At 35.6% G+C, this 23383-nt stretch overlaps 1 protein-coding gene across 6 annotated transcripts in view; it reads right to left on the reverse strand.

Moving 5' to 3' along the window:
- Nucleotides 1-23383, reverse strand: part of ncam3 (neural cell adhesion molecule 3) — a 59309-nt gene that overhangs the window by 6783 nt on the left and 29143 nt on the right. For 2 of the 6 annotated variants that reach the window (XM_073926715.1, XM_073926713.1), the window contains exons 1-15: nt 21693-21887; nt 20828-21154; nt 18915-18986; nt 18182-18382; nt 17934-18071; nt 15669-15812; nt 15469-15586; nt 14191-14345; nt 11596-11729; nt 11161-11272; nt 9717-9884; nt 8988-9107; nt 3439-3566; nt 1186-1351; nt 868-1063 (exon numbers count right to left, since the gene is read on the reverse strand). In XM_073926715.1, coding sequence (XP_073782816.1) covers nt 868-1063; nt 1186-1351; nt 3439-3566; nt 8988-9107; nt 9717-9884; nt 11161-11272; nt 11596-11729; nt 14191-14345; nt 15469-15586; nt 15669-15812; nt 17934-18071; nt 18182-18382; nt 18915-18986; nt 20828-20873 — 1898 coding nt within the window. In that variant the 5' untranslated portion in view covers nt 20874-21154; nt 21693-21887. Of the gene's footprint in view, nt 1-867; nt 1064-1185; nt 1352-3438; nt 3567-8987; nt 9108-9716; nt 9885-11160; nt 11273-11595; nt 11730-14190; nt 14346-15468; nt 15587-15668; nt 15813-17933; nt 18072-18181; nt 18383-18914; nt 18987-20827; nt 21155-21692; nt 21909-23383 lie in introns of those variants that run through there. The other 4 variants (XM_068214249.2, XM_073926712.1, XM_017351554.4 and 1 more) reach the window with 4 other exon arrangements.

Raw genomic sequence — 23383 nt, forward strand, 5'->3', positions numbered from 1 at the left:
AGCATTTTACACTGAATAAAGCACATGAGGTGTACCTAAGGTGATCATTGTGAGATATCTGTTGTTCACCTGTTAGAAATAGAAGTCGTTTCTGATATATCAATTTGAGGTGTTGTTTAGCGCAAAAACTCATTTTAATATAGAAAATATTCCTTCTGTCAGGTGCCATTGCTTTTATTCAGAACACGGTTTAAATCACTCGCTCCTGTCCTCAACCTGGCAATCTGCAATGGGTTTGTTTTGATCCAGGAGTGTAACACCTAGTTAAACCGCTGGGTGTAAAACTTACATACTGCACTGTTAATGTGAATGTAATAAAAGGAATGTCAAAAATAATGTAGAAATTAACCAAGATTTCAAAATGCAGTAAAAATAATTTAATATTAACTGTTAGATCACCATAACTATTTTATAACACTTATTTACAAACTTATTGTAAAACCCTCATTATTAATAATTCTAATCAGCTATTACTTTTTTGCCGTTATGATGTCAATTCCAACTTTCTAAAAGTGAGCACTACAATACAATAACATACTAATTATGATATTATTTATTATTTATATCACAGTGTACACTATTTAAACTTTCACGCCAAGAAAGTGAAAACACTTACTGAAATAGTTCACTCAGAAATGAAGTTTCTCACTTTTTAAATAACACTTTTAAGGTCAAATTTATTTTCCATTCACTACTTTCTTGTATAAAGCTTCATTTTTGAAACTGAGAGATGAGCTATTCCTTGCAATTACTGCAATCTAACATAATGTGCAAACAATGGCTTTCAGTAGAAAAACTGGGCCTATGGAAAGAACAGTCTTATTGTTTATCTCTACAGCACAAACATGAGGAATCAAGTTTTCTTACCCGGTGGAATTATTGGCCTCCTCGTCAATCCCTTTAGTCTCTGCCATTTTGTGTCCCAATAGTTTACGAGCGAGGAAATTAAGCAGGCCGCAGTGGTTAGTGTAACAGCAGAAAGCATCTACTGAAACCATCAGCACCAGGAAGATGAACATTACAATCCCGACCACACCGCCTTTCCCCAACGCCGGCTGACTGACTGCAAGAAAAGAATAATTAAGTTCGAGTTCATTGATTAATAAAGCACATTTAAAATATATATTATTTAAAATAAAGAACATAATGCATATTATGATTAGAGTCCGCTCTAATCAGACGTACTTGGCTGGGGGACGGTGAAGTTGACTTTAGCAGGGCTGGAGGAGCCGTTGTGGTTCACTGCATAAACTTCCAGGTGATAGTCAGCGTTGTACTGGAGATCATTGAGCTGGATTCTGCTGGAGTTTCCAGGAATGGTGTTTTCTGTCCATTCCTCCTTTTCCTTGCTCTGTTCAAGAGATGATAGAGACTGCATGTTAGAATTTTCATGTATTAATTGCTGCTAAGTCAGTTTGTGTAAAACTTGGAACAAAACTTTAAAAAAGGCTTTTCTTGACCTCCTAGGTTGTCTATAAAAACCTCATTTGTTGTATTGAGAAGTCTGAACACTTATGGAAACCAATATGACATTTACATTTGCTCATTAAAGTCTCTATTTTGCTCTCTGATGTAGAGGTCTGCATTCCTGCGGCTGTCCCGCGGGCGCCGCGGGACCCGACCAGATTTCTACGGCGCGGGTATAAATTTCCGAATAAATCACGGGAGCGGTCGGTAACGGGTTTAATTTGGGACGGCAGCGGGCTGTCTAGCAATATCGCTCCCGACTCCCGAGTGAGCACGCGTATGTATGTGTGTAAATGAAATAGCGCGATGCTGTGTTTAGCTTGTTTGTTGCAGTGTGTGTGTGTGTGTGTGTGTATGTATGCGCACGTGCGAATGAGAGATGTGTGTGTGTGTGAGTGTGTGTGTGTGTGTGCGCGTGTGTGTGTGTGTGTGTGTGTGTGTGTGTGTGTGTGTGTGTGTGTGTGTGTGTGTGTGTGTGTGTGTGTGTGTGTGCGCGTGTGTGTGTGTGTGTGTGTGTGCCCGCGAATGAGAGATAGAGAGCTTTGCCTCGTTGCCTGTGTTTGTGCTTGGTGCTTATGAGTGTGTGTTAGAGGGCGCGCGAATGAGAGAGAAAGCTTTGTCTGTGTGTGTGTGCTTGGTGCTGTGCATGTGTGTGTATATACAGACAGCTTGTTATAGGCTGTCTGGACTGTATAACTGGGTGATTTTTCAAGTGCTTAATATAAGCGGGAGCGGTCGGGTTCCGGCTAAAACCTGGCGGGTGCGGGCGGGATTCAAAATTTAGTCCCGCGCAGATCTCTACTCTGATGCATTAAACAGATACTTATAATATTCAGGATAATGGTAAAATAACTATTTCATATTGCTTTTTTAACATGCCATGCAAAAAAAGTAATTAATTCAAATTGTAGTCTGACATAGCCAGTTTACATTAATGAAAAATATTAAGAACAGAATTAAAAATATTTAATTTTAATTGAATTAAATTTTGTCATATTTATAAAAAAATAAAAAATAAAACAAAATTGGTAGTGGACAATTAGGAGAATGATCATGTTGCCTTAATTCATTTTATACCCTGACTGACCAAAAAAAATGTACAAATTTGTAAGTTTCCTTTACAAAAAAGACCTTCAGCAGCTATACTTGACCCAGGCAAGGAAGCTCCAAACAATTCAGGTCACAGCGATAGCAATACTGGAAACACAAAATACAGAAAAATACCTAGATAGTTATCTGAACTAAGGTTTTTTTCCCATTTTCTCGAACCAAAAAGTCCCTGACCCAGCCACAGTGCGTTATCTGCGCCAAGTTCTTGCTAACGAATGCATGAGACCGTCCAAATTAATAAGACATTTGCAGACGACTCATCCCCAATACAGCAAGGCGTACCCAATACAAATGACCTACTGATGTTTTGCTTTTTAATCTAGATTTAGTAATAAATAAAATAAAAATAATTTGTTTGAAAACAACATTTTTTGTCATACATACTGCAAACTTATACGAGCGATAATATGATAATATAATTAAATATGGAGGGGGGGCCTTACAATATTTTCCAGGGGAAAAGGGGGTCTCAGGCAACCATTGATAGGTTGGCAACCACTGATATACAGTACTTTCATTTCTCTTTTTGTTATGCTTGTTGTATCATTAAAAAAACAAAGAGTGCAGCACATATTTACATAAGTATCTTAATGAATGGCATCTGGATGTATATGACCACACTGTTTTTTTATAAAGATATTCTGAAAAGAACTTTGGAGTAAGCATATGAATACTGAATCACACAGTCACTTGTACAGTATGTTATGAGTGCAAACATTGCAGTTCACTGAATGGCCACTGGTGTCACTAATAACAGGGGTTTATGAATTCAATAAATAGTCCCTTTAATATTTTAGAATATTAAAAAAAACACATACTTCAGAGATGTAGGGAGTAGTAGTGGTATGGATTCAGACTTACCCCTTTGTAGCGAACAATGTATTGTAGAATGGGAGAGCCTCCATCTTTCAGCTGTTTGATAGGGATGGAGACGGAGTTCTTCTCCAACTTTTTTTCACTCAGAGACAGAACAGGACTGTCGGGTTCTCCTAAAAATGATGGAAAGATGAAAGCACATCAGGTAAGAGGAACAAAAAAACAAGGTAGCAGCTTGATGGCTGGGTGATTTAGCTAATACAAAAATAAATGCAGAAGTATACAATATTTTAACAACTATATATAGCCACTACTCTCTGAACATTTGGGATTGGTAATTTGTTTGTGTTTTAAAGCATTTTATGCTTAGCAAGGCTGCATTTATTTGTTTAAATTTTTTTTTTAATTGTGTAATGTTATTAGAAATATATATATATATATATATATATATATATATGAGCAATATCATACAAGTAGCAGTGCGATATGGCTGTATATCAGCACTGGTGGGAGGCGTGCGTTGGCACAAGGCCGTAGTCTGAGTGCCTTAGCGTCCCACCCGTGCTGATATACAGCCATATCACCTTGCTACGAGTGTGATATTGCGTTTATAAAACAGTTCAACATCACAATCCTGTATATAAATAAGAAAATTAAACACAGAGAGTTTGTTCGGGGGTGAGGTTGAGAACAGGATGCAGCGGGTTTTGGGCGGCCGCCTTCGACCGGGTACTGTATCAAAGTTGGCAATCCCAGGCTCGTTTAGTTTACAGACTGTGCCAAAGATGGAGGTGGGTGAAATTACAGGAGCTTTTTTTAGAAAGAAATAAAAACGGGATGTTTGCGGGAGACTGGTCTGAAATACGGGATACTCCCATGAAAAACGAAAGTATTGGCAGGTGTGCTTACCAGTCTAATATTGATTTGATCTGCTATAGTTAGAAATCAGACTGTTATATCCTCTAAGCATAAGAGCTTATTATGCGGTTCTGTCGCCATCTTGTGGATAGAAAACGTCAACCGTCGCCAACCAGCTATCTCTCAGAAATTGTAAATATTTTAAAATAGGCACTATTCTTGCAAATAAACTGAACAGTTGCAATCTAAACAACTACATTCTCAACTAAAAAAGCCTCAAAAGTACATTTAGTTGTCTAACAGCAGTAATATGTCAAATTTAGTGTCTGCTTATTGCTGGCTGTATGTGGGCGGAGTAATACACAAACGGTAGAGGCTGTACGTTTGCTGATATTACTTAAATATATCACAGCTATCAGCTAATCAGATTTAAGATCCAGACAGAACTGTTGTATATATATATATATATATATATATATATATATATATATATATATATATATATATATATATATAAATAAATAAATATTACGGTTTTTTTTTGTTTAACAGTTAAATAAAAAATGTTTGTTTTTAACAGTTAAATGAATATTACATTTTTAAAATTACATTAATATTACATTAAAAAATTAACACTAACGTTATATTTTTTATTACATTTTTAAAATGGCTACTGTAGGTAAGAAGTTTCCAAACTAGGTCCTGGAGGGCCGGTGTCCTGGATTGTTTAGCTCAAACCCTAATCAAATACACCTAAGCCAGCTAATACAGCTCGTACTAGAAATACTAGAAACATCCTGGCAGGTGTGTTGAAGCTAGTTGGGAGCTAAACTCCAAGGACTCCCTCCAGGACCGAGTTTGGACACTCCTGCGTTGGTAAAATACATAAAAAGTGAGTACAATCAGTTCATTGAAACATACATAAAAGGATTTACAGAAAGTATTCAAACATGCTAGCTCCAACACTTGTTTTTAAGTTTAAAGAACTCAGGGTTTATTTTAACAAACTAGTCCATGCGGAAATAAAAAGCACATTAAAATGAATGTAAATATCACCCAGCCCAACAATGTAACATTTCATCACCGACCACAATATACAAGCTGTTAGCGTATAATTCAGTGTAATTAACTATCCAGTGGATAAGCTCCAAAATCATTCACTACAGTGTATAGATGTGTGAGAACGGCACACCAGCACTGATATCATGCTGAAATTAACCTCCAGCATTGGAAATATGCATATGAACTCACTCTCACACGTCTATATCATAGCAAACAATTAGGTTTGTGTTTTAGCCTATCAACTGGAGATGTGTGCATTCAAAACTTTGATTTACCATCTACATGAGGGTCAGAATATGGGCGCCGGGACCAGGAGAAGGTGGTAATGCATGGAGAATGGTCACCATCAAGCAGCAAATGGCCGTTTAGTTGGGAATTAGAGGAAGAATGGGCAGCAGAAGCAAATAATGAACATATGTGATGAGCAAAACAGGCATTTATGACAAGGATGGCAGCATGACATGATATGAAATACAATAAAAGTTCATATCTTAATTATAATACAAAGATGGGACTCAAAAGCAATGACAAGGCCCAGATGATGATTTTATAGTTTCTAATTTCTATGGATTGCATTTAAACATCAAATCAGCCCCAAAAATGGATCATATGCAATCAAAGTTAAACATATACTGCATAATAACATATACATGTATATTGAAATACTGTTTATAGCTCTCTCTACATAGGCAGGTAGTTTTATCCAATTTTTAAACTGTGTTAAACAGTGAAAAAAATATATATAACGAAGAATAAAAGTTATGTTGTGTAAAATGTTAAAATTCGATTTGTTAATCATCTTAACACAATAACCAGTTCATCACAAAGTTTTGACAATTACTTTTCTGAAAACTGGATACTTTACAGATTTGCTGGAAGTTATGAGAAACAGTATTTTGCTCTATATGTTTATGTGTGTATCAGAGGTCGCGTTAACCAAATATTTTCCGTCATTGACAGATTTTTTTCAGCAGTGACAGAAAAATCTGAAGGTGATTTTGCTGGGGGTGATCTATTGTAATTTGTAGCTAACTGTAATTCCGACCTCTGTCCAGCTGATGGCTATTGCCCTTGTTTTGTCTCCTCTTTGTCACGGCTGCGTACAGTTGCCAAAATCTCACAGCAGCTTAGTGTGAGAAGTTTCTTTAAATGGCCTATTAGTTGTGATATTAATAATAAAGGTGAAAAAAAGAGGAAGTGATGCAGTGGAGGATGAAGAACAAACAGACAAAAATCCCCAGTCGCCGACAGCTGTTGTTACGGGCCAACCAAGCGGCAACAAGGAGGTCAGGTGGTTTGTAGTGCGTTGTGAGCACCATGCACTACCGAACGCAGAGGGGTGAAGCCGCGCCCCTGTTGCTGAAGGAGCGCATGCTGAAGTATTTTTTCCCGGTGAAACGAGCGGTTGCAAGACTGGGAAATCCCACATTCAGAAAATCCAGCAAACTTCTGATCACTTCCTTAGGAGAAATGTTTGCTAACTACAAAACGCTGGCTGAAGTGGCGCTATCTAGATAGCAGGTAGTAATCGACTCGAGCTCGGCTGCCCTTCGGCGCCTCCGGCTCCGACTCGGCATTGGCGAGTGTTATCCGGGCCGAGTAAGGCCCGCAGCTCGCTCCCGCACATGCGTTTGTGATGCGGCTGTAAAACACTGGCCCGATTCCTGTTAACCATATCTGGCCTGAGTCTGTCTGTAGAGTCCGAGCTGCTTCTGGCATGGACTCTCCAGTGTGGCAGCAGAACGTGGCTTCAGCCTCCAGAACAAATTTAAAACTGTCACGAGAAGTCGACGCTCCGAGTCAAAGACACAGAATTTAATGACACCTGCCTCTGCATCAGTTTCTCTTGATGCGTTTGATTACGCACAGGCAAGCACCCAGTTCAGGTCGACGCAGGAGGAAGATATGAGGTAAGGCAGATATGAGTTTTTGTTCACTTTTCAAATAAATAAATGAATAATTGAGCCAATATGCTCATCAAGCAAGTTCATTATTAAAATATAAATCAAAAAAGCGATTAGAAAATACGCTAATTAATTGATGGTCAATAATAGGTTATGATGGAATTTTTACAACCCTCTCTATCAAAATGACGGACAATGACAAAGTCTAACGCGACCTCTGGTGTGTATATGTATTCCTGTTTATATTAGACATGAGAATTAGAGGTGAAAATTATTTTTTGATCAATTTAAGACATTAATGCTGTTTGTGTAATCATATATTTGCACAAAGACAAAATGATTAGCCCTCATGTAAAATTTGAGTTCTTTTTTAAATATTTCCCCAAGTGATGTTTAACAGAGCAAGACTTTTTTTTACATTACCATATATCCGTTTTCTGGAGAAAGGTTATTTCTAACTGAAATAATGAATAAAAAAATGTAATAAATAAATAAATACACATGCTAAGTCAAAATTATTAGCCCCTTAAAAAAATAATTGGGTAAGTAATAGTTTAACAGTGGTTTGTTCGGTATCTATTAGGGGTGTCAAAATTAATTGTTTCTTTGGTGCACCGCGATGCAGATGCGGACAATTCGGTATCGGTTCAGTAATAATCATAACCGGTTATTATGTACTGACGTCATTTATCTCCTATGCTCTCTGTCGCGAGGGAGGTGAGCGCGAGTATTTACAACACTCAGCCAACTCAGGGCCGGTCCGTGGCATAGGCACCATAGGCAAATGCTAAGGGTGCTGTATATCCAGGAGGGCGCCAGAAAGGAGCGCGGTTCAGTTGGTTTTGTTTTCGATATTCTTGACACACAGTCAGTTACAGACGGCAATAACTCAAACACCTCTTACCCTAAAAAGATCTAAAGTGTGTTTCCTACAAAAAGACAAAGCTGGTTATGTTTCACAGCTGTCTTTCTTTTTTTATGCTCCACACTACGAGCACTGCTCCGTTTAAGCCCTCGCAATATGTGTTTAGCCGGGATAGCTCGCGCTGAGAGGAGCTCTCAGCAAGGGACCGTTTCGTTTTTCTGCTCCGCTCTTCGTGAGCTCTCCCTGTTGCGAGGGCTTAAGTGTGTGTATGCGTGTGTGTGTGTGTGCGTGTGTGTGTGTGTGTGTGTTTGTTTCTTTGGTGCTGTCTATGTTTGTGTTTGAATGAGAGACAATGTGGTGCTGTGTCTCTGTGTGTTTATACAGACTGCTTGTTATAGCCTCTCCTCTAAAATATAACACTGTATATGGAAAGCATCGTCAATGCACCGTGATGCACCGAAATATCGAAATGAACCGAAGGCATGATAATCGTAACCGAACCGAACCATGAGACCAGTATAGGTTCACACCTCTAGTATCTATGAAGCCTTTTAATTGCACTTTCATCTGAATACTAGTATATTGCAAAGTAACATGAATATTATGTAGTCATCATGTCAAAGACCAAAATAAAGTGTTATTAAAAACTAGTTATTGAAACTTATGTTAAAAAATGGTTCTCTCCATTAAAAATCACTTTGAAAATATTTATTCAAAATAACATTTCACAGGAAGGCTAATAATTGAGTTTGAATGTTTATGTATATATAATTACATTCCTATGAGATGTATATACATATATCTGGTGATGGTTATATCTGGGCCTGCAACTGAAAAAAAACTGATGGAGATGCAGAAGATGAACATAAGTGAACAGACTGTGTGTATATTCTGCTGATACTCACGTCGAGACTGTGTAAAGATGTTCTGTTCTGTAGAAAAGTTCCCCTGATAATGAGAGTTTTTGGCTGCAATGCGAACCGAGTACTCCGTGTATGGCTCGAGGTCCTTGATCATCAGGGGATCTGCCAACATAAGCATTTTCACCACATTTAGTTGAAGTCAGAATTATAAGTCCTCCTGAATTATTAGCCCCCTTTATATTTTTTCTCCAATTTCTGTTTAACAGAGATTTTCTGTTAGCAATGTTCAACACATTTCTAAACATAATAGTTTTAATAACTCATCTGTAACAACTGATTTCTTTTAGCATTGCCATGATGACAGTACATTATATTTGACTAGATATTTTTTAAGATACTAGTATTCAGCTTAAAGTAACATTGAAAGGCTTAACTAGGTTAATTAGGCAAGTTCGGGTAATTATGCAAATCACTGTATAACGATAGTTTGTTTTGGAAACACTCGAAAAAGAATAAATAGCATAAAGGGGGCTAATAATTGTAACCTTAAAATTATTTAACAAAAATTAGAAACTGCTTTTATTTTTGCCAAAATAAAACATTATAGGAAATACTGTAAAAAAATTTGGGAAATATTAGAAAAAATAAATAAATAAATAAATAAATGAATGAATGAATAAATAAAATACGGCTTATATTTTGACTTTAATTGTATTTTGATTATACACGTAAACAAGTCATAAATCATATGTCTAGCCGTGATTTATTTACATGCGGGCTTGACGATATTTTGGTTCCAGTTGTCTTCGGATGGTTTCTTCCACTGAAGGATGTAGTAGCTAATGGGGGAGCCTCCGTCCTGCACTGAGACACTGTGAATGAGGATTGCAGATGAGGATCCTGCGGACATGCTGAACTGACTGGGGGTCTCGGGCCAGGCTGGTGTGAGAGAGGGAGAAAGAGAAGTGATCAATGAGAAGAAGAATTTATTCATTAAAATATTACTAACCAAAGTTTAATAAGTTGTTAGGAGTCAAGATATCCTGGAGATGGTATACAAGAGTTGTGAGTTTTAACATGATTGCATGGTATGAACTGTTGCCAATTAAGGAAAAGCAAAAACTGTGTCAAGTAGTAGAAATTAGTAGAAATAGGTAGTAGAAATTGCTAGTGCAATTGTAGGTAAAGCACAAAGACAGCTAAATGAAATGTATTTAATAAGAATTAAACAGAAATCACATGTCATTACTGAAGATTGTTCCCATGCCCTAAATATAAAGTTTCAGCTTTTGCCTTCAAGAAAGGTTTTAGGCAACCTCAAGTAAAGAAAAATGTGTATCAAATGTCCTTTGTGCTGACTGCTATTATAATTTATATGCTGGGTTTTAAGTATAAATAGAGTTCATCGAGTTCATTTTAATGTGATTTATGTGATGATATTAAATGCATCCGTGTTGCCTGTTTATTGTGACATGCGGGATGTGAATACTGATGTGGGTGCGTGGTGAAGCCAAAGACGATTTCTATTTGTGAACAATACAGAAAGTAAAGTTGATCATCATTATTCAAACATTTCTCATAATCAGTGGTGACCCACAGGATTACATTTTTTATAAAATATTTATTAAAGGACGTTATGCTTAATTTAATTATTTTTAATTATGTTAAAGCATCATTTTTATATCATTATTATAATTAATATTCATACATTTGGCATAATTTTCAGAAGACACCCACTGAAACTGGATTTGATAAACTAATTTGTTTATAGACAATAAATACCTGTATGTTATGTTCATATCTATTTGCATATCCTTGACTATTATTAGCAACCTGTACAGTATGGTCATCTATTTGTAAATCTAGTCATGTGATTCTAGATAATAAGACTTGTATATTAAGTTCATAATACATCCATCTGTAAATTTTACCAATAGTTTATTTTGTAGACAATGAAAAAAAACTTGCATAAGGGTGCTAACATATTGACCTTAAAATAAAAACTGCTTTCACTCTAGCCGAAGTAAATCTAATAAAGAGTTTCTCTAGAAGAAAAAAAATATTATAGGAAATACTGTGAAAAATTCCTTGCTCTGTTAAACATCATTTGGGAAATATTTGAAAAGCAAAACAAAATTCACAGGAGTGCAAATAACTTTGACTTCAACTGTATGTGTGTAAATTTTTAATTAAATGGCCACTAAAAGAGTCTTACTTATCAGCTGGAAGTCCCCAGTGGTTGTTCCCACTATATTTGTGGCTATGCAGGAGTAGAATCCACCATCAGAGGGCATTATGTTTTCAAGAATCAGCTCAGGTTCACCCGACTGCCCACACATGTGCGTGCGAACAGGAAAGACAACAAGAAACAGGAAACAGTAATTAGGCCCATAGAGAAGAGTACATGGGTCAAACTTCCTGTAGATACTGAATCCCCCCTTACTGCAGCACTATCAAATAAAATCATAATCCAATTATAATCCATTTTTTCTCCAGTATTCACATAACACTAACTATATAACTCCAGTATTCACACTAGCCAAAATACTGTAAAACAGTATGAGGTGATAATAAAGTCCATTAACCACCTCTTTTATTATTTCTTTATTTGCCAACCACATAAAAGTGGACCGATTTAGATGTTTCTCACCATTTTTTGTTGTGTATCCTTCCTGACCCACTGTACGGCTGGAGCTGGATGTCCTGTGGCATTGCAAAACACAGATGCACTTTCTCCTGGAATAATGCTCAGCTTGTTTTCAGTAAAAACCACAGTTGGAAGCTCTGAAAATTGTCAATATGACAAGAAAAAAAATTAACTTGTGCCATTTAAAGCAATATTAACATATGCAATTAAGGTAAGCATACACTGTGCAGTATAACAGTATTTGCTATAACAGGATATACAGTATATCAAAATACTCTTCAACTCTACACACACAAACACACACACATAAGAGAGATAGAGAGATATAGCTTTGTGTAACAATTTTTACTTTTTTATTTAAGTAATTATGAAAAATAAAAGTTAGACTGTAAATGATCACCATGCGATTTATATTATTTTAAAGTTTTAGTAATTTTGTTATCTTAACAGTACATTTCTAATTGTTTTTGTTCTTTTTTGTTCTGTCTTTGATAATGTAAGGATATACAGATACACTTGAGGCTAGTATTATAAAGAAACACATTAAAATACTTATTTAAAATGTAAAACAAAAGCTCATTTAAATTTAATTAAACAATAGGCATACAAATATAAATCTATAACGGACCTACTGTACAAATGATCAAAAACAAAACCTGAAAATGCTAAAATATACAAATATTAAACCAAAACCTATTCTTAAATGACTAAAAATTGGTTTGTTTGGGTCTGGCCCATTGCAGAGTTTCAATTTGATGCTTGCATGGTATCAAATTCCCCATATCAGTGTTTGTGACTATAGTAAACAGCTGACTCCAAGAGGAAAAATATTTTCTTAGACCAAATCTTTCGGTAAATTTTCCAAGACAAAAAAAACAAACATCTGAGCCATAAACACATAAATTCACTGAATCTTAGGCACCATTTACAGCCCAGTAGACAATGTATGAAACTGAGAAAAAGAGAAATTCAGAAAGGAAATATAAAGTTTGCTTTTATACGTCAATAACTGAATGATGGGATCATAAACGCATGTGTTATCGTCCTCTGCGTTATTTAACATAAACAAACAGCACAGGCTAACAGCCAAAGTTTAAATGTCACGCAGACCTTAAATATTCATCAAGAAAGTAAATAGTAGGGCTGCACTATATTTCATTTCAGCAATTTACAATCTGCAATAGTCACATCGCAGGATCGGCAATGTCAAATTGGGATTGCAGCTAATCATAAAACACAGCTCATAACACATGACTAGGGCCAGAGAGAATGGGTGGACATTTTTTGCTATTTCTGTGCAGAATTTTGTAAAAATCTGCAGATTTATGTGGATATATTGTGGGATTATTGTAACTAAAAACTTAATATATGAAAAAAAAAAACGACCTTTTTAACTTTTATTTAATGTTTACAAAGCAAATCCAATTAGATCCACTTATCTGGTAAACAAAGCAAGTCTCTTATATAATATCTCTACTAAAAGACAGAAAATATTACTTTACAAACTGTATTGTAAATATATCATATGAACATATTTATGTTAGTCAATAAAATTACTGAAATTAATTTAAAACTTAATTGATATGAGCTAAAAATAGGCGGAATTCTGATTCACGCAAATTTCGTGTGGGACTACACATGACTTGTAGAGTCATGTTTGACTATAATCAAATTTTTACTTAGATGTGTTTTTAAAGGGGAAATGAAGCACCCAGTTAAGTTTACATTATTTTGTAAATTGGATTGCACTTGAAAATATATTAAACAAACTCGATTAATGTATCCATTTACAAGACAACGGCATGTTTTACTATAGCTTTTAGACCTAGGGAGCCGCCATCTTGGAATGTCGCTGTGTCTGACATCACGCGGTTGGTTCCGTTCCCTCAGCTGAACAGATATGGTGGAGGTAAAGGACTGAACACAGAGACTGTAAAGCCTAATTTAACCCTATGCGTGAAGTTGTGGACATGGAACTGGTGAACCACACTCCAAACCAAGGGGTAAGAAAATTTCCCAGAATACCCCAGCCACAATGGAATTGCTGAACCAGGAAGTAAGGAAATCCACAAATTAGTATTTTTTTGACATAATTACACAAATTTTTATGACAAAAAAAAAAAAAAAAAAACGCTAAATTCCGCAATCTTTAATCCCTAATAATAACTGCTGTACAGCAGTCCCACAACATTGACACTTAATGACACTCAAATACCCTGTCAGTAATGTCTAGTGGCTGAAAACAAGCTTTTTACAATGTATGCTAAAATGTTATTTTTGTTTTTGCGTTTACATAGATGAATAAGGCCACTGTGTAAAAGCACAGTACAGCTAAGATCTTATTTCCACATTATATCGTTATGATAATATAATATATGCCTTCAGTGAATTCCTGAAGATACCAAAAAATAACTCAACTGGAATAACTCCAGCAGTCGACATATGATGACGTGTGCAGGTGCTGTAGTGGTGTCCCAATTCTTAGGGGTAAATTTCAAAGCCCTTCCCCTTAACCCTCAGTTGTAAGGGCCAAGAAGAAGGGGTAGGGGTACAAAAATAGAATTGGGATTGGACCTAAGTCATTTTCATTCTTCTCACCTGAGACATCCAGAACAAAAATGGCACTGCTTTCCCCAATCTTATTGCTAGCTGTGCAGATATACTCTCCGTAATCACTCCTGGTCACTGCTGAGATGGTGAGCTCACTCTTATCAGTATTGTAACTGTAACGGTAGTCATTAAAGCTGGAAGGGCTGAAGGAAAGATACAGAAACACAGTCTGTTGGCGCTACAGTACATTAGCACAACTCAAATATACTCATTGTAGGAGAAATAACTAATGAGTACAGGCATAGAGGCTTTTCAGATTTATTAGCCTCTAATCAGCCCAGGGTGCTTCATAGTACTGCCTCAGTATAGGGTCTGATCTTCCTATGCTGTGTTCACACTAGATGCGTCATGTGCGAATGGAGTAAATATGACGCGTGAATGAAGCAAGGAAACTCAAAATGTTCACACATCTATTATACGTGCGAATATCGCAATTTATTCATGTATAAATAGATGAGTGAACATTTTGAGGTCACTTGCTTTGCACGTCAAATTTGCTTCCTTCGCGCATGGAATTCCCTTCACGGTGCATGTGGATTCGTATCATGGGCAGGGCTTCTGTCTGCCAGGTCACTCTAGCTTCGTTGCTAAATGACTAACATGGATTTTATGAGAGAATAGCTGTGTTTATGTGCTGTATGAAGGCTGAAAAACAGTGTACATTTGTTCACTAGAGTCCACTAGATTCTTTCAGAGGTGCATCCATCTCGGAGTTCTTCATCTCCTCCAGAAACTGTAACTGGATCATGGAAGCTTTCAGAGGTGCTTCAAAGTGAGCCGAGCCTTGTTTGATGAGCTGTTGTCCGGTCTCGACAGGAGGATTTCTAACAACAGGCACTACATCATAATCATTCCCATCATAATCATTCAAGCTCCTGATTGGTTAACGCGGCGAGAATGTTCAATGAAGTTCAGATTTTCCAATTCAAGCAATTCGGCCGCAGGATGTTTTGTCTTTGTGGTTTTGCATTAACTTAACAGGCATATCCCTCCCGCTGGACGCTTCATCTGCATCTGGTGTGAACGCACCATGTTATCATATTGTGCACCTTGATGTCATCAATCTGACATGAAGTATGGGGTCAAAAAAGGGCAATCGATTTGATGTTAAAACTTGGATGTCTATTTGATGCCCTTTTGACCACCAAAATAGCTAATTTTTCTTCTCTTACCCCATTGGCAGATTATTTAGCTTGTTTAAACCATTAAAAAACATGTAAGCATGCATAAAGGAAATGATGCAGCATTTTCTGCTAATGTACATACGTTGTCCATGTAATGGTTGGAACTGGTGCTCCTTTGACCAGGCAGGCTATAGACAAACTGGTGTTGGGTCCAGCAAAAACACTCTTTTTCTCCTCATGAATCAGTACAGTCGGTGGCTCTAAAGAATGAAGCATTTAAAGCAGATATTAAGCGGACAGATTCACCTTGTACAAACACGCTTAGTTCTTCTATATCCTCACCATTGACAACAACAGAGATCGGGAGATTTCTGGTTATTGGGCGTCCCTTGATCTTCCCTTCACAGATGTAAGTTCCTCGGTCCTCGTGCTGAATTCCCACAATCATCAGAGTTCGATCTGGAAGGATTTTCAAATGACTTCGGCCTAAAAAAAAAACAATTTCAGCATAAAAGGTGTAATCGTATCATTACAAACATGGATTGAAGCATTTAAAAGCCAGCATGCACACTCTTTATTAGCCAGATCACCCTAAAATTAAAACCCCATCAAAATGAACCCAGGCTCATTGGATAAATACGCATCCATGCACGTTTGCAAAACTCCCAAAGCCTAACTATGCATATTATTCCCAGCACTGCCACTACACTAAACACTATACTGCAGTAAAATAACAATATATGATTGTACTCTTTTTTGCTCAAATCACAAGGACAGCTGGTTAAGCATTATAACATGCCTAACTCTTGTTATGTTATGACAAAAAAAAAGTCACAATAGTGCACGATTTCTAAAATAATATTTTTCATGTTTCCATCTGCATATTTGGCAGGTGCAACAGTAAATAATTAAACATGTTTTTAATGCAACTCACTAGACACTTCAGTTTAAAAAGTGCCAGACTGATTGGCACCTGCTAAAACTTAAATGTGTTGCACAAATATTAAGAATCAATAAAATGCAACTTTTTTTCACTTTTGTTTCAGATTAAACTTTTTAGTACCACAAACTGAACAGTTCACATCATGAAAGTGTCATCAAACTCGTAGAAATAAGCATAAACTAAATTTGCATAACTGGAGCACAAGCATAGTATACTAAGGTGCCTAGTATGCCATTGAGTTGCCCCCATATCTTTCTAATCACTGCAAAAAAAGCTTTTCTTGCTTATAGTTTTTGTCTTGTTGCAAGTACAAATATTATCGTTTTCAGAAATATGTCAAAATTAAGCACGTTTTTCACTGAAACAAGCTAAATTATATGCCAATAAGGTAATGAAATTTTTTTTTTATTTCAAAGCAAAAACAATAAAAAAACTCATTGCAAAAAAAAAAAATTATGATTTAATTTTTTTTTTTTTTTTTTAGATATTTGTATTAGAAATAAGACAAAATAAAACTTTTTTTCGCATTGAGCCCCCATGAAATGCATACGAAAATATGTGAGGGTAATTAAATAATCAGTTGGCATTTCTGTGTGGAGTTTGCATGTTCTCCTTGTGTTGGCGTGGGTTTCCTCCAGTTGCTCTAGTTTCCCCCACAGTTCAAAGACATGCGCTATAGGTGAATTGAAGAAGCTAAATTGGCCGTAGTGCATGTGTGTGAATGCAAGAGTGTTTTGGTGTTTCCGGGTGTTGGATTGGAGCTGGAAGGGCATCCGCTGCGTAAAACATATGCTAGATAAGTTGGCGGTTCATTCCGCTGTGGCGACCCCTAATGAAGAAAGGGACTGAGCCAACATAAAAATTATAATATAAATATAATTAAATATTTCCTAGAGATGGGTTGCGGCTGGAAGGGCATCCGCTGCATAAAAACGTGCTGGATAAATTGGCGGTTCATTTCGCTGTGGCAACCCCGGATTGATAAAGGAACTAAGCCGAAAAGAAAATGAATGATTAAATAATAACACAGCTTGAGGTGAACTAATTTATCCCTATAAGGTTGTCAATGGTGGCGTTTACTTCAAATGGGGCAGGGTTGAATGTTTTGAATTAGTTTCTTTCAGACTTTCAACCAGTCAAAACACTCAAAGGATCAGTCCACCCAACAATGAATGTTTAATCAGCATTTCCTCACACTCAAGAGATTCTAAACCCCTTCAGGAATATAAGGAATACCACTGAACATGACACTACATATTGTGAAGAATGTTTGGGCCATCAACAGTAGGAACAAAAAATAGGATGGCCGTTTTTCCTTCACAACATTCTTCAGATTGTCTTGTTTTGTGTTCAACAGAAAAAAAACGAAACTCAAACAGGTTTAGAACAAGTTGAGGATGAGTAAATAATGACAGAATTTCCAAAATTGGGTGATCTCTCCCTTTAATCAAACAACTGCTTGAATATGTTTTCCACCTAGTAGCAAGAAACATCTCTCGATTTGCTTACAAATCGGGCATAAAACAAATGCCTCCCACCACATCAGCAACCCGTCCACCATCACCATTCTGCCAAATGCAGGCATGGAGGAAACTAGGAAGGTGATGAGACCCCCACATCGCATAAAAAACCATAAGAGCCCGCAGTATAGCCACCCGTCCTACCATCATCATGTATCATGCGATCATTCCTAAACCAGTGGATCTCCACCTCGGGTTTGCCAGTCACCATGCAGGGAATGATCGCCGTTTGGTTCACCAGAAATTCATGGAATGTCCGCGTCTGTCCAAAGTCTGGTGTTTCTAATATGAAAGACAAAATTCACAAACCAATCATTATCGATATTAACTTGATGGAAAAAAATATTCCACATGCATTGTTCTATTAAGACGGGGGAATAAGAGGAACCTACTGTAGACATAGATCTGGCTGTTCGTCGTCTTCTTGTTGCCATTGCTATCTTCAAACTCACAGGTGTATCTTCCAGTGTCACTTAACTGAACATTTTTCAAGTTCAGTGTGCTTGAGGACTCGTCATTTTTCTCCACTACATGGCGATCTGTATCAACATCTTCTCCATCTTTTAGCCAATTGATATCTCCCTCTGTGTCGGCTGGATCACGCATTAAAACACAAGAAAATAAAAAAATAAAAAACATAGTTGTATTATGAGTGCAATTTGATTTTGAGGGGTCTAGTAAAAAAAGACTGCCAAATAAACGTATAATAAAACAATATAAAAGCACAATTATATAACAAAAAATCAAATCAAGTGGTATTTTGTAAAGATTTAATTGAAACTGTCTTCATCTTTTAACCATATAATCATTAGGAAAAAAAATCTCTTGGCTATTTTATGATGGTAAAAAGATTGAAAAGGTTTTCAAACTGTTGTTAAAAGCTAAACAAATTTATCCTGACACTTGAAAAAGAAGTGTCTTATACAGATATAGAAATTATAGAATGACTGACACCGATCAGATACTCAGAAGATTCATACAAAATTGGGATTTTCGATATATCATTGTTTACATAGTTTGACACGTTAGACAATAAAATTTTTTACAAATAATTTTAATGTCAAGAAAGAACTTTGGGGTCATTATTTGTGTTCATCAGACAGTTTTTACTAAAAACACACCGACCTTTGCACAAGAGCAGAATGCTGTTTCCCACCTGCACATCTGGGTCACCAAGGATAATATCTAATTTAGCATCTAAAATAAATGGAAACACATAACAACACTTATAAACAACGAATTTTACATTGTGCATGAGTTTTATTTGAGAAAAACACTGCAAATAAATATACATACATTGCTGAATCTATATATCTATATCTATATTCAATTCAATTCAGCTTTATTTGTATAGCGCTTTTACAATGTAGATTGTGTCAAAGCAGCTTCACATAAATCTATATACATATACATACATATATTTATATATACATATACATACATATATATATATACATATACATTTGTATATATATACACACACACACACACACACACACACACACACACACACACACACACACACAGTTATCAACATTTGAAGAGGAACACCAGCTTTCATCAAAGTTTTCCAACTAAAACACTATAACAACACCCGTTCTTCCTCACCCGACAATTTTAAAAAACATTTTTGATTTACTTTAAAATGTTGACTACTGTGTGTGTGTGTGTGTGTATACATATACATACAGTTGCAATCAGAATTATTAACCCCCTTGAATTATTCACCCACCTGTTTATTTTTTTCCCAATTTCAGTTTAACGAAAATAAGTTTTTTTTTAACACATTTATAAACATAATAGTTTTAATAACTCATTTCTAATAACCAATTTATTTTATATTTGCCATGTCTACAGTACATAATATTTGACTAGATATTTTCAAGACACTTCTATACAGCTTAAAGTGACATTTAAAGGCTTAACTAGGTTAATTAGGTTAACTAGGCAGGTTAGGGTAATAACCTAGGGTAGGCAAGTTATTGTATAACGATGGTTTGTTCTGTAGATTATCGAAAAAATATAGCTTAAAGTGGCTAATAATTTTGACCTTAAAATGGTGTTTAAAAAAATAAAACTGCTTTATTCTAGCTGAAATAAAACAAACAAGACTTTCTCCAGAAGAAAAAATATTATCAGACATACTGTGAAAATTTATAATATATAAATATATATATATACTTTTTTTTTTTTTGGTATTTTGTGTATCTGTGAAATTTTAGAATGATAAATAACTCATGATAGATATAACCAAAGTACCTTTTTAAATTCCATCACTTCCCCAAAACAGCTTTGCAATATTATCATTATTATTATTAGGATAATATTGGCCGACAGACGATGAGGAAAAGACTAAATGGACAATGGAAATGACCACCTTCCCTTACAAAGCATTATTTCTTCCTGTATAAGCGTTCAAAGATGTTCAGTTACAAAGAATGGAGCCACTACATAATGGTTTTCTTTACAAAGAGAAACTTTCCTCTCCCATTCACAGGAGAAAATTATACTGTAACAATATTTACCTGCATGTAATTCTTTTGCACTGTACTTGTTGAAATAAATATGTATCAAAAGCCATGCTCTGATATATGCCATGTCAGCATCTATAGCAATTTTAATTGAATGAATGAAATTAAAGAAGGTAAATAAATGCATTTCATTTAATGAATGAATTTAAAAGCCTTAAGTAGTTTAAAAGAATATGGCAAAGTATTTTGAAAAAGTAAATTAAAGTGAATACATATTTTATAATTAAATTAAATAAGGTTTTCATCATCATCGTCATTTACATATATACAGGTCTTATACAATTCTTGTAAAATCTCTGAGTAACAATAATGGTTTTATACCTGAAATAACATTAACATAAAATAAATAATACAATTAAAGCATTAATGCATTTACATTAATATCAATTGCAGTGATTTATTGAATAGCATATTAAATCAATTAATTATAAATTAAACTGCCTATCAAATCCCTCATTTCTCACACTTTTAGATTGCAAAATAAATCAAATAAAATAACATGCTCACCTATAAGTCCTGAGCATATCAGAAGAAGTCCACAGAGTAAAATCATATTTGCAGGCTTGTCTTGAACCACTCTTGAAGTCTGTCAGGCAGCGTGGTCTTCATCGTTTTATAGCAATGACAGAGACAGACAGGAACCGGTTTATCAGAAGGATCTGACCGCAAACTCCCACCTCCCGATGCTGCGTTGAGATGATGGAGCGCAAGGATGCGGAGACGAGCTCCAGCCGCCCAGACGCCAGCCAGCGGCCCTCCCCTGCTGAAGACCGGATGAAACGAGCCCTGCTGTCCCCTGACACTCGATGGAGGAAGATATTTATATCTTGGGATCTTGCATTTTATTGAAGATGATTAAAAACATGTGGAAGATAGAGAGCACATGCGCGCGCACACGTTACTTGACGAAAGAACAAATGAAATGACATCAGGGTCTGTTTTATTGCTATTAGATATTACGTATTGACAAATTTATTATTAACAATAATAAGTTTAACTTTTAAGACCAGTACCAGTAGGTTTCTTTGGGACACATTAACGTTACTTTGTGATGTAATGTTATTTTTTTATTTATATGCAAATACCAATAAAGACCCTCTGAACAAATTACGTTTCCATTAAAAATAAACAATTTCAATTATAACCATTACATCACTTGAACTTCTGTGATGGTTTCTAAGTTCACGCAACTTTATGCAAATTTTTGATTGAAAAAATTAAAAGTGGTGTTGTTACATTAAACCTAATGAATTGAGATGTGAATATTTTATGTCAATTTTAAATGACAAAAAACTAACTAAATTATGAAGTCCTCGTGTGCAGTGTAACGTTAGATCAAATGCACTGCTTAGCGCTTTTCATTTAACTTAACCGCTACCACACAAATATTTACTCGACGCTCCAGGTGATTGTAGTCACTGTTGTCTTGCTTTATGAGGAAATAAGCTCAAAAACTTTATCTTCAGAATGGGTTTGACTGTCATTTCTAGTATTTGAACGTACTTCATGAAGAAAATTCGTCTTACCTCTCTTGCATGCATGAACCATAAGGTAACGTTACACACACAGGCCTTTACGGCAGACTGTCAAAATAAAAGTCCGATTTGTAACTTTTAAAACCCATAACTTAAATACATTGGTTTCTTTGGGACATATTCCATTACTGTTTATTGTTCTTTCAGCATACACTAAAGACAAATAAAGACCATCGAGATAAATAAAATAAATATAATTTCTATTATAACCATTACTTCTATAACATAACTTATAAATTATGTGCTAGTTTCTAGTTTCCCTTGGGACAAATTAAGTTTACGTTAAAAATAAACAATTTCCGCCTAGAGGTTATCAAGTCGACATATAGTACGTTACTATTGTGCTCACGGTGACTTGAGTTCGATTCCCGGCTCGAGGTCCTTTGCCAATCCTTCCTCTATCTCTTCTCCCCACACTTTCCTGTCTGTAAAATCTCCACTGTCCTGTGACTGTCCTGTGAGGTAAAAACCCCTAAGTAAACAATTTTCATTATAACTATTACAAAACCACTAGAACTTCTGAGATGTAAACCTCCTTTTAGACCTTCATTTAAAAAAGTTGTAGACAGATTTAGAAAAAAGTCTAACGGAAGTGTATAAAAAAAGTCATTATGAAAAATTATGACAACCTCTTTAGCCATTTTTCATGTTTTAATCCTTGAAAAAATGATTACATGTTTGGGGGAGTGAGACTATTCAGAGACCAAATACAGAGACCAAAATAGTACATTTTGAAGCAACTGATTATGTAGGAAACAGCAGAGAAATGAACATATTTGCATGGATCAATAAAAGCATTTGCAACTTGTTCATAATAATCAACTGCTGTGAACAAGTGACACAATGATGATCTGAAAATTGAACAGGTAGTTTTGAGAATTTCAATTCTTATCTGAGAAATGGACCAAAGTGGCTGAGGAAAAACTGCAACAGAATTATATATATATATATATATAATCAATATACTTTGGACAGAATTCAGTGTAAAATGTAATTATTTCTAAAGATATACAGAATTATTCATAGAGTGTATAAACATGAATAGCAGCTGTTTTTTTTTTATCTAACAGCCACAAAACTACATGATGAATGCTGTGAGTTTGCGTCAGGATGATGATACATGAACCGACTTTTTGAGCAATGCTGTTGTACAGTATTACAGGTTGTGATGCTGCTTGGCTACTTTCATAAATTTAGCAACAAATATTTTATATAAAAATCGGAAATGTAAGTTAGTTTATAATAATATATCACTCACTATCATTAAACTTAGTATCTGATTTATACACGGTCACCACAGTAGAATAAACCACCAATTGTTCCAGCATATGTTTTACACAGTGGATACTCTTCTAGCTGCAACCCTGTACTGGGAAACACCCATACACACTCACATTCACACACACACACACACACACTTATACACAACCGCCATCTATACTGCATGTCTTTGGACTGTGGTTGAAACGGGTACTTTTTACTATTTTACATTTTTGAGGCCGTACTTCTTTACTTTTATGTAAGTACA

This window comes from Danio rerio, chromosome 16, assembly GCF_049306965.1.
Source record: "Danio rerio strain Tuebingen ecotype United States chromosome 16, GRCz12tu, whole genome shotgun sequence".
Taxonomy (NCBI): domain Eukaryota; kingdom Metazoa; phylum Chordata; class Actinopteri; order Cypriniformes; family Danionidae; genus Danio; species Danio rerio.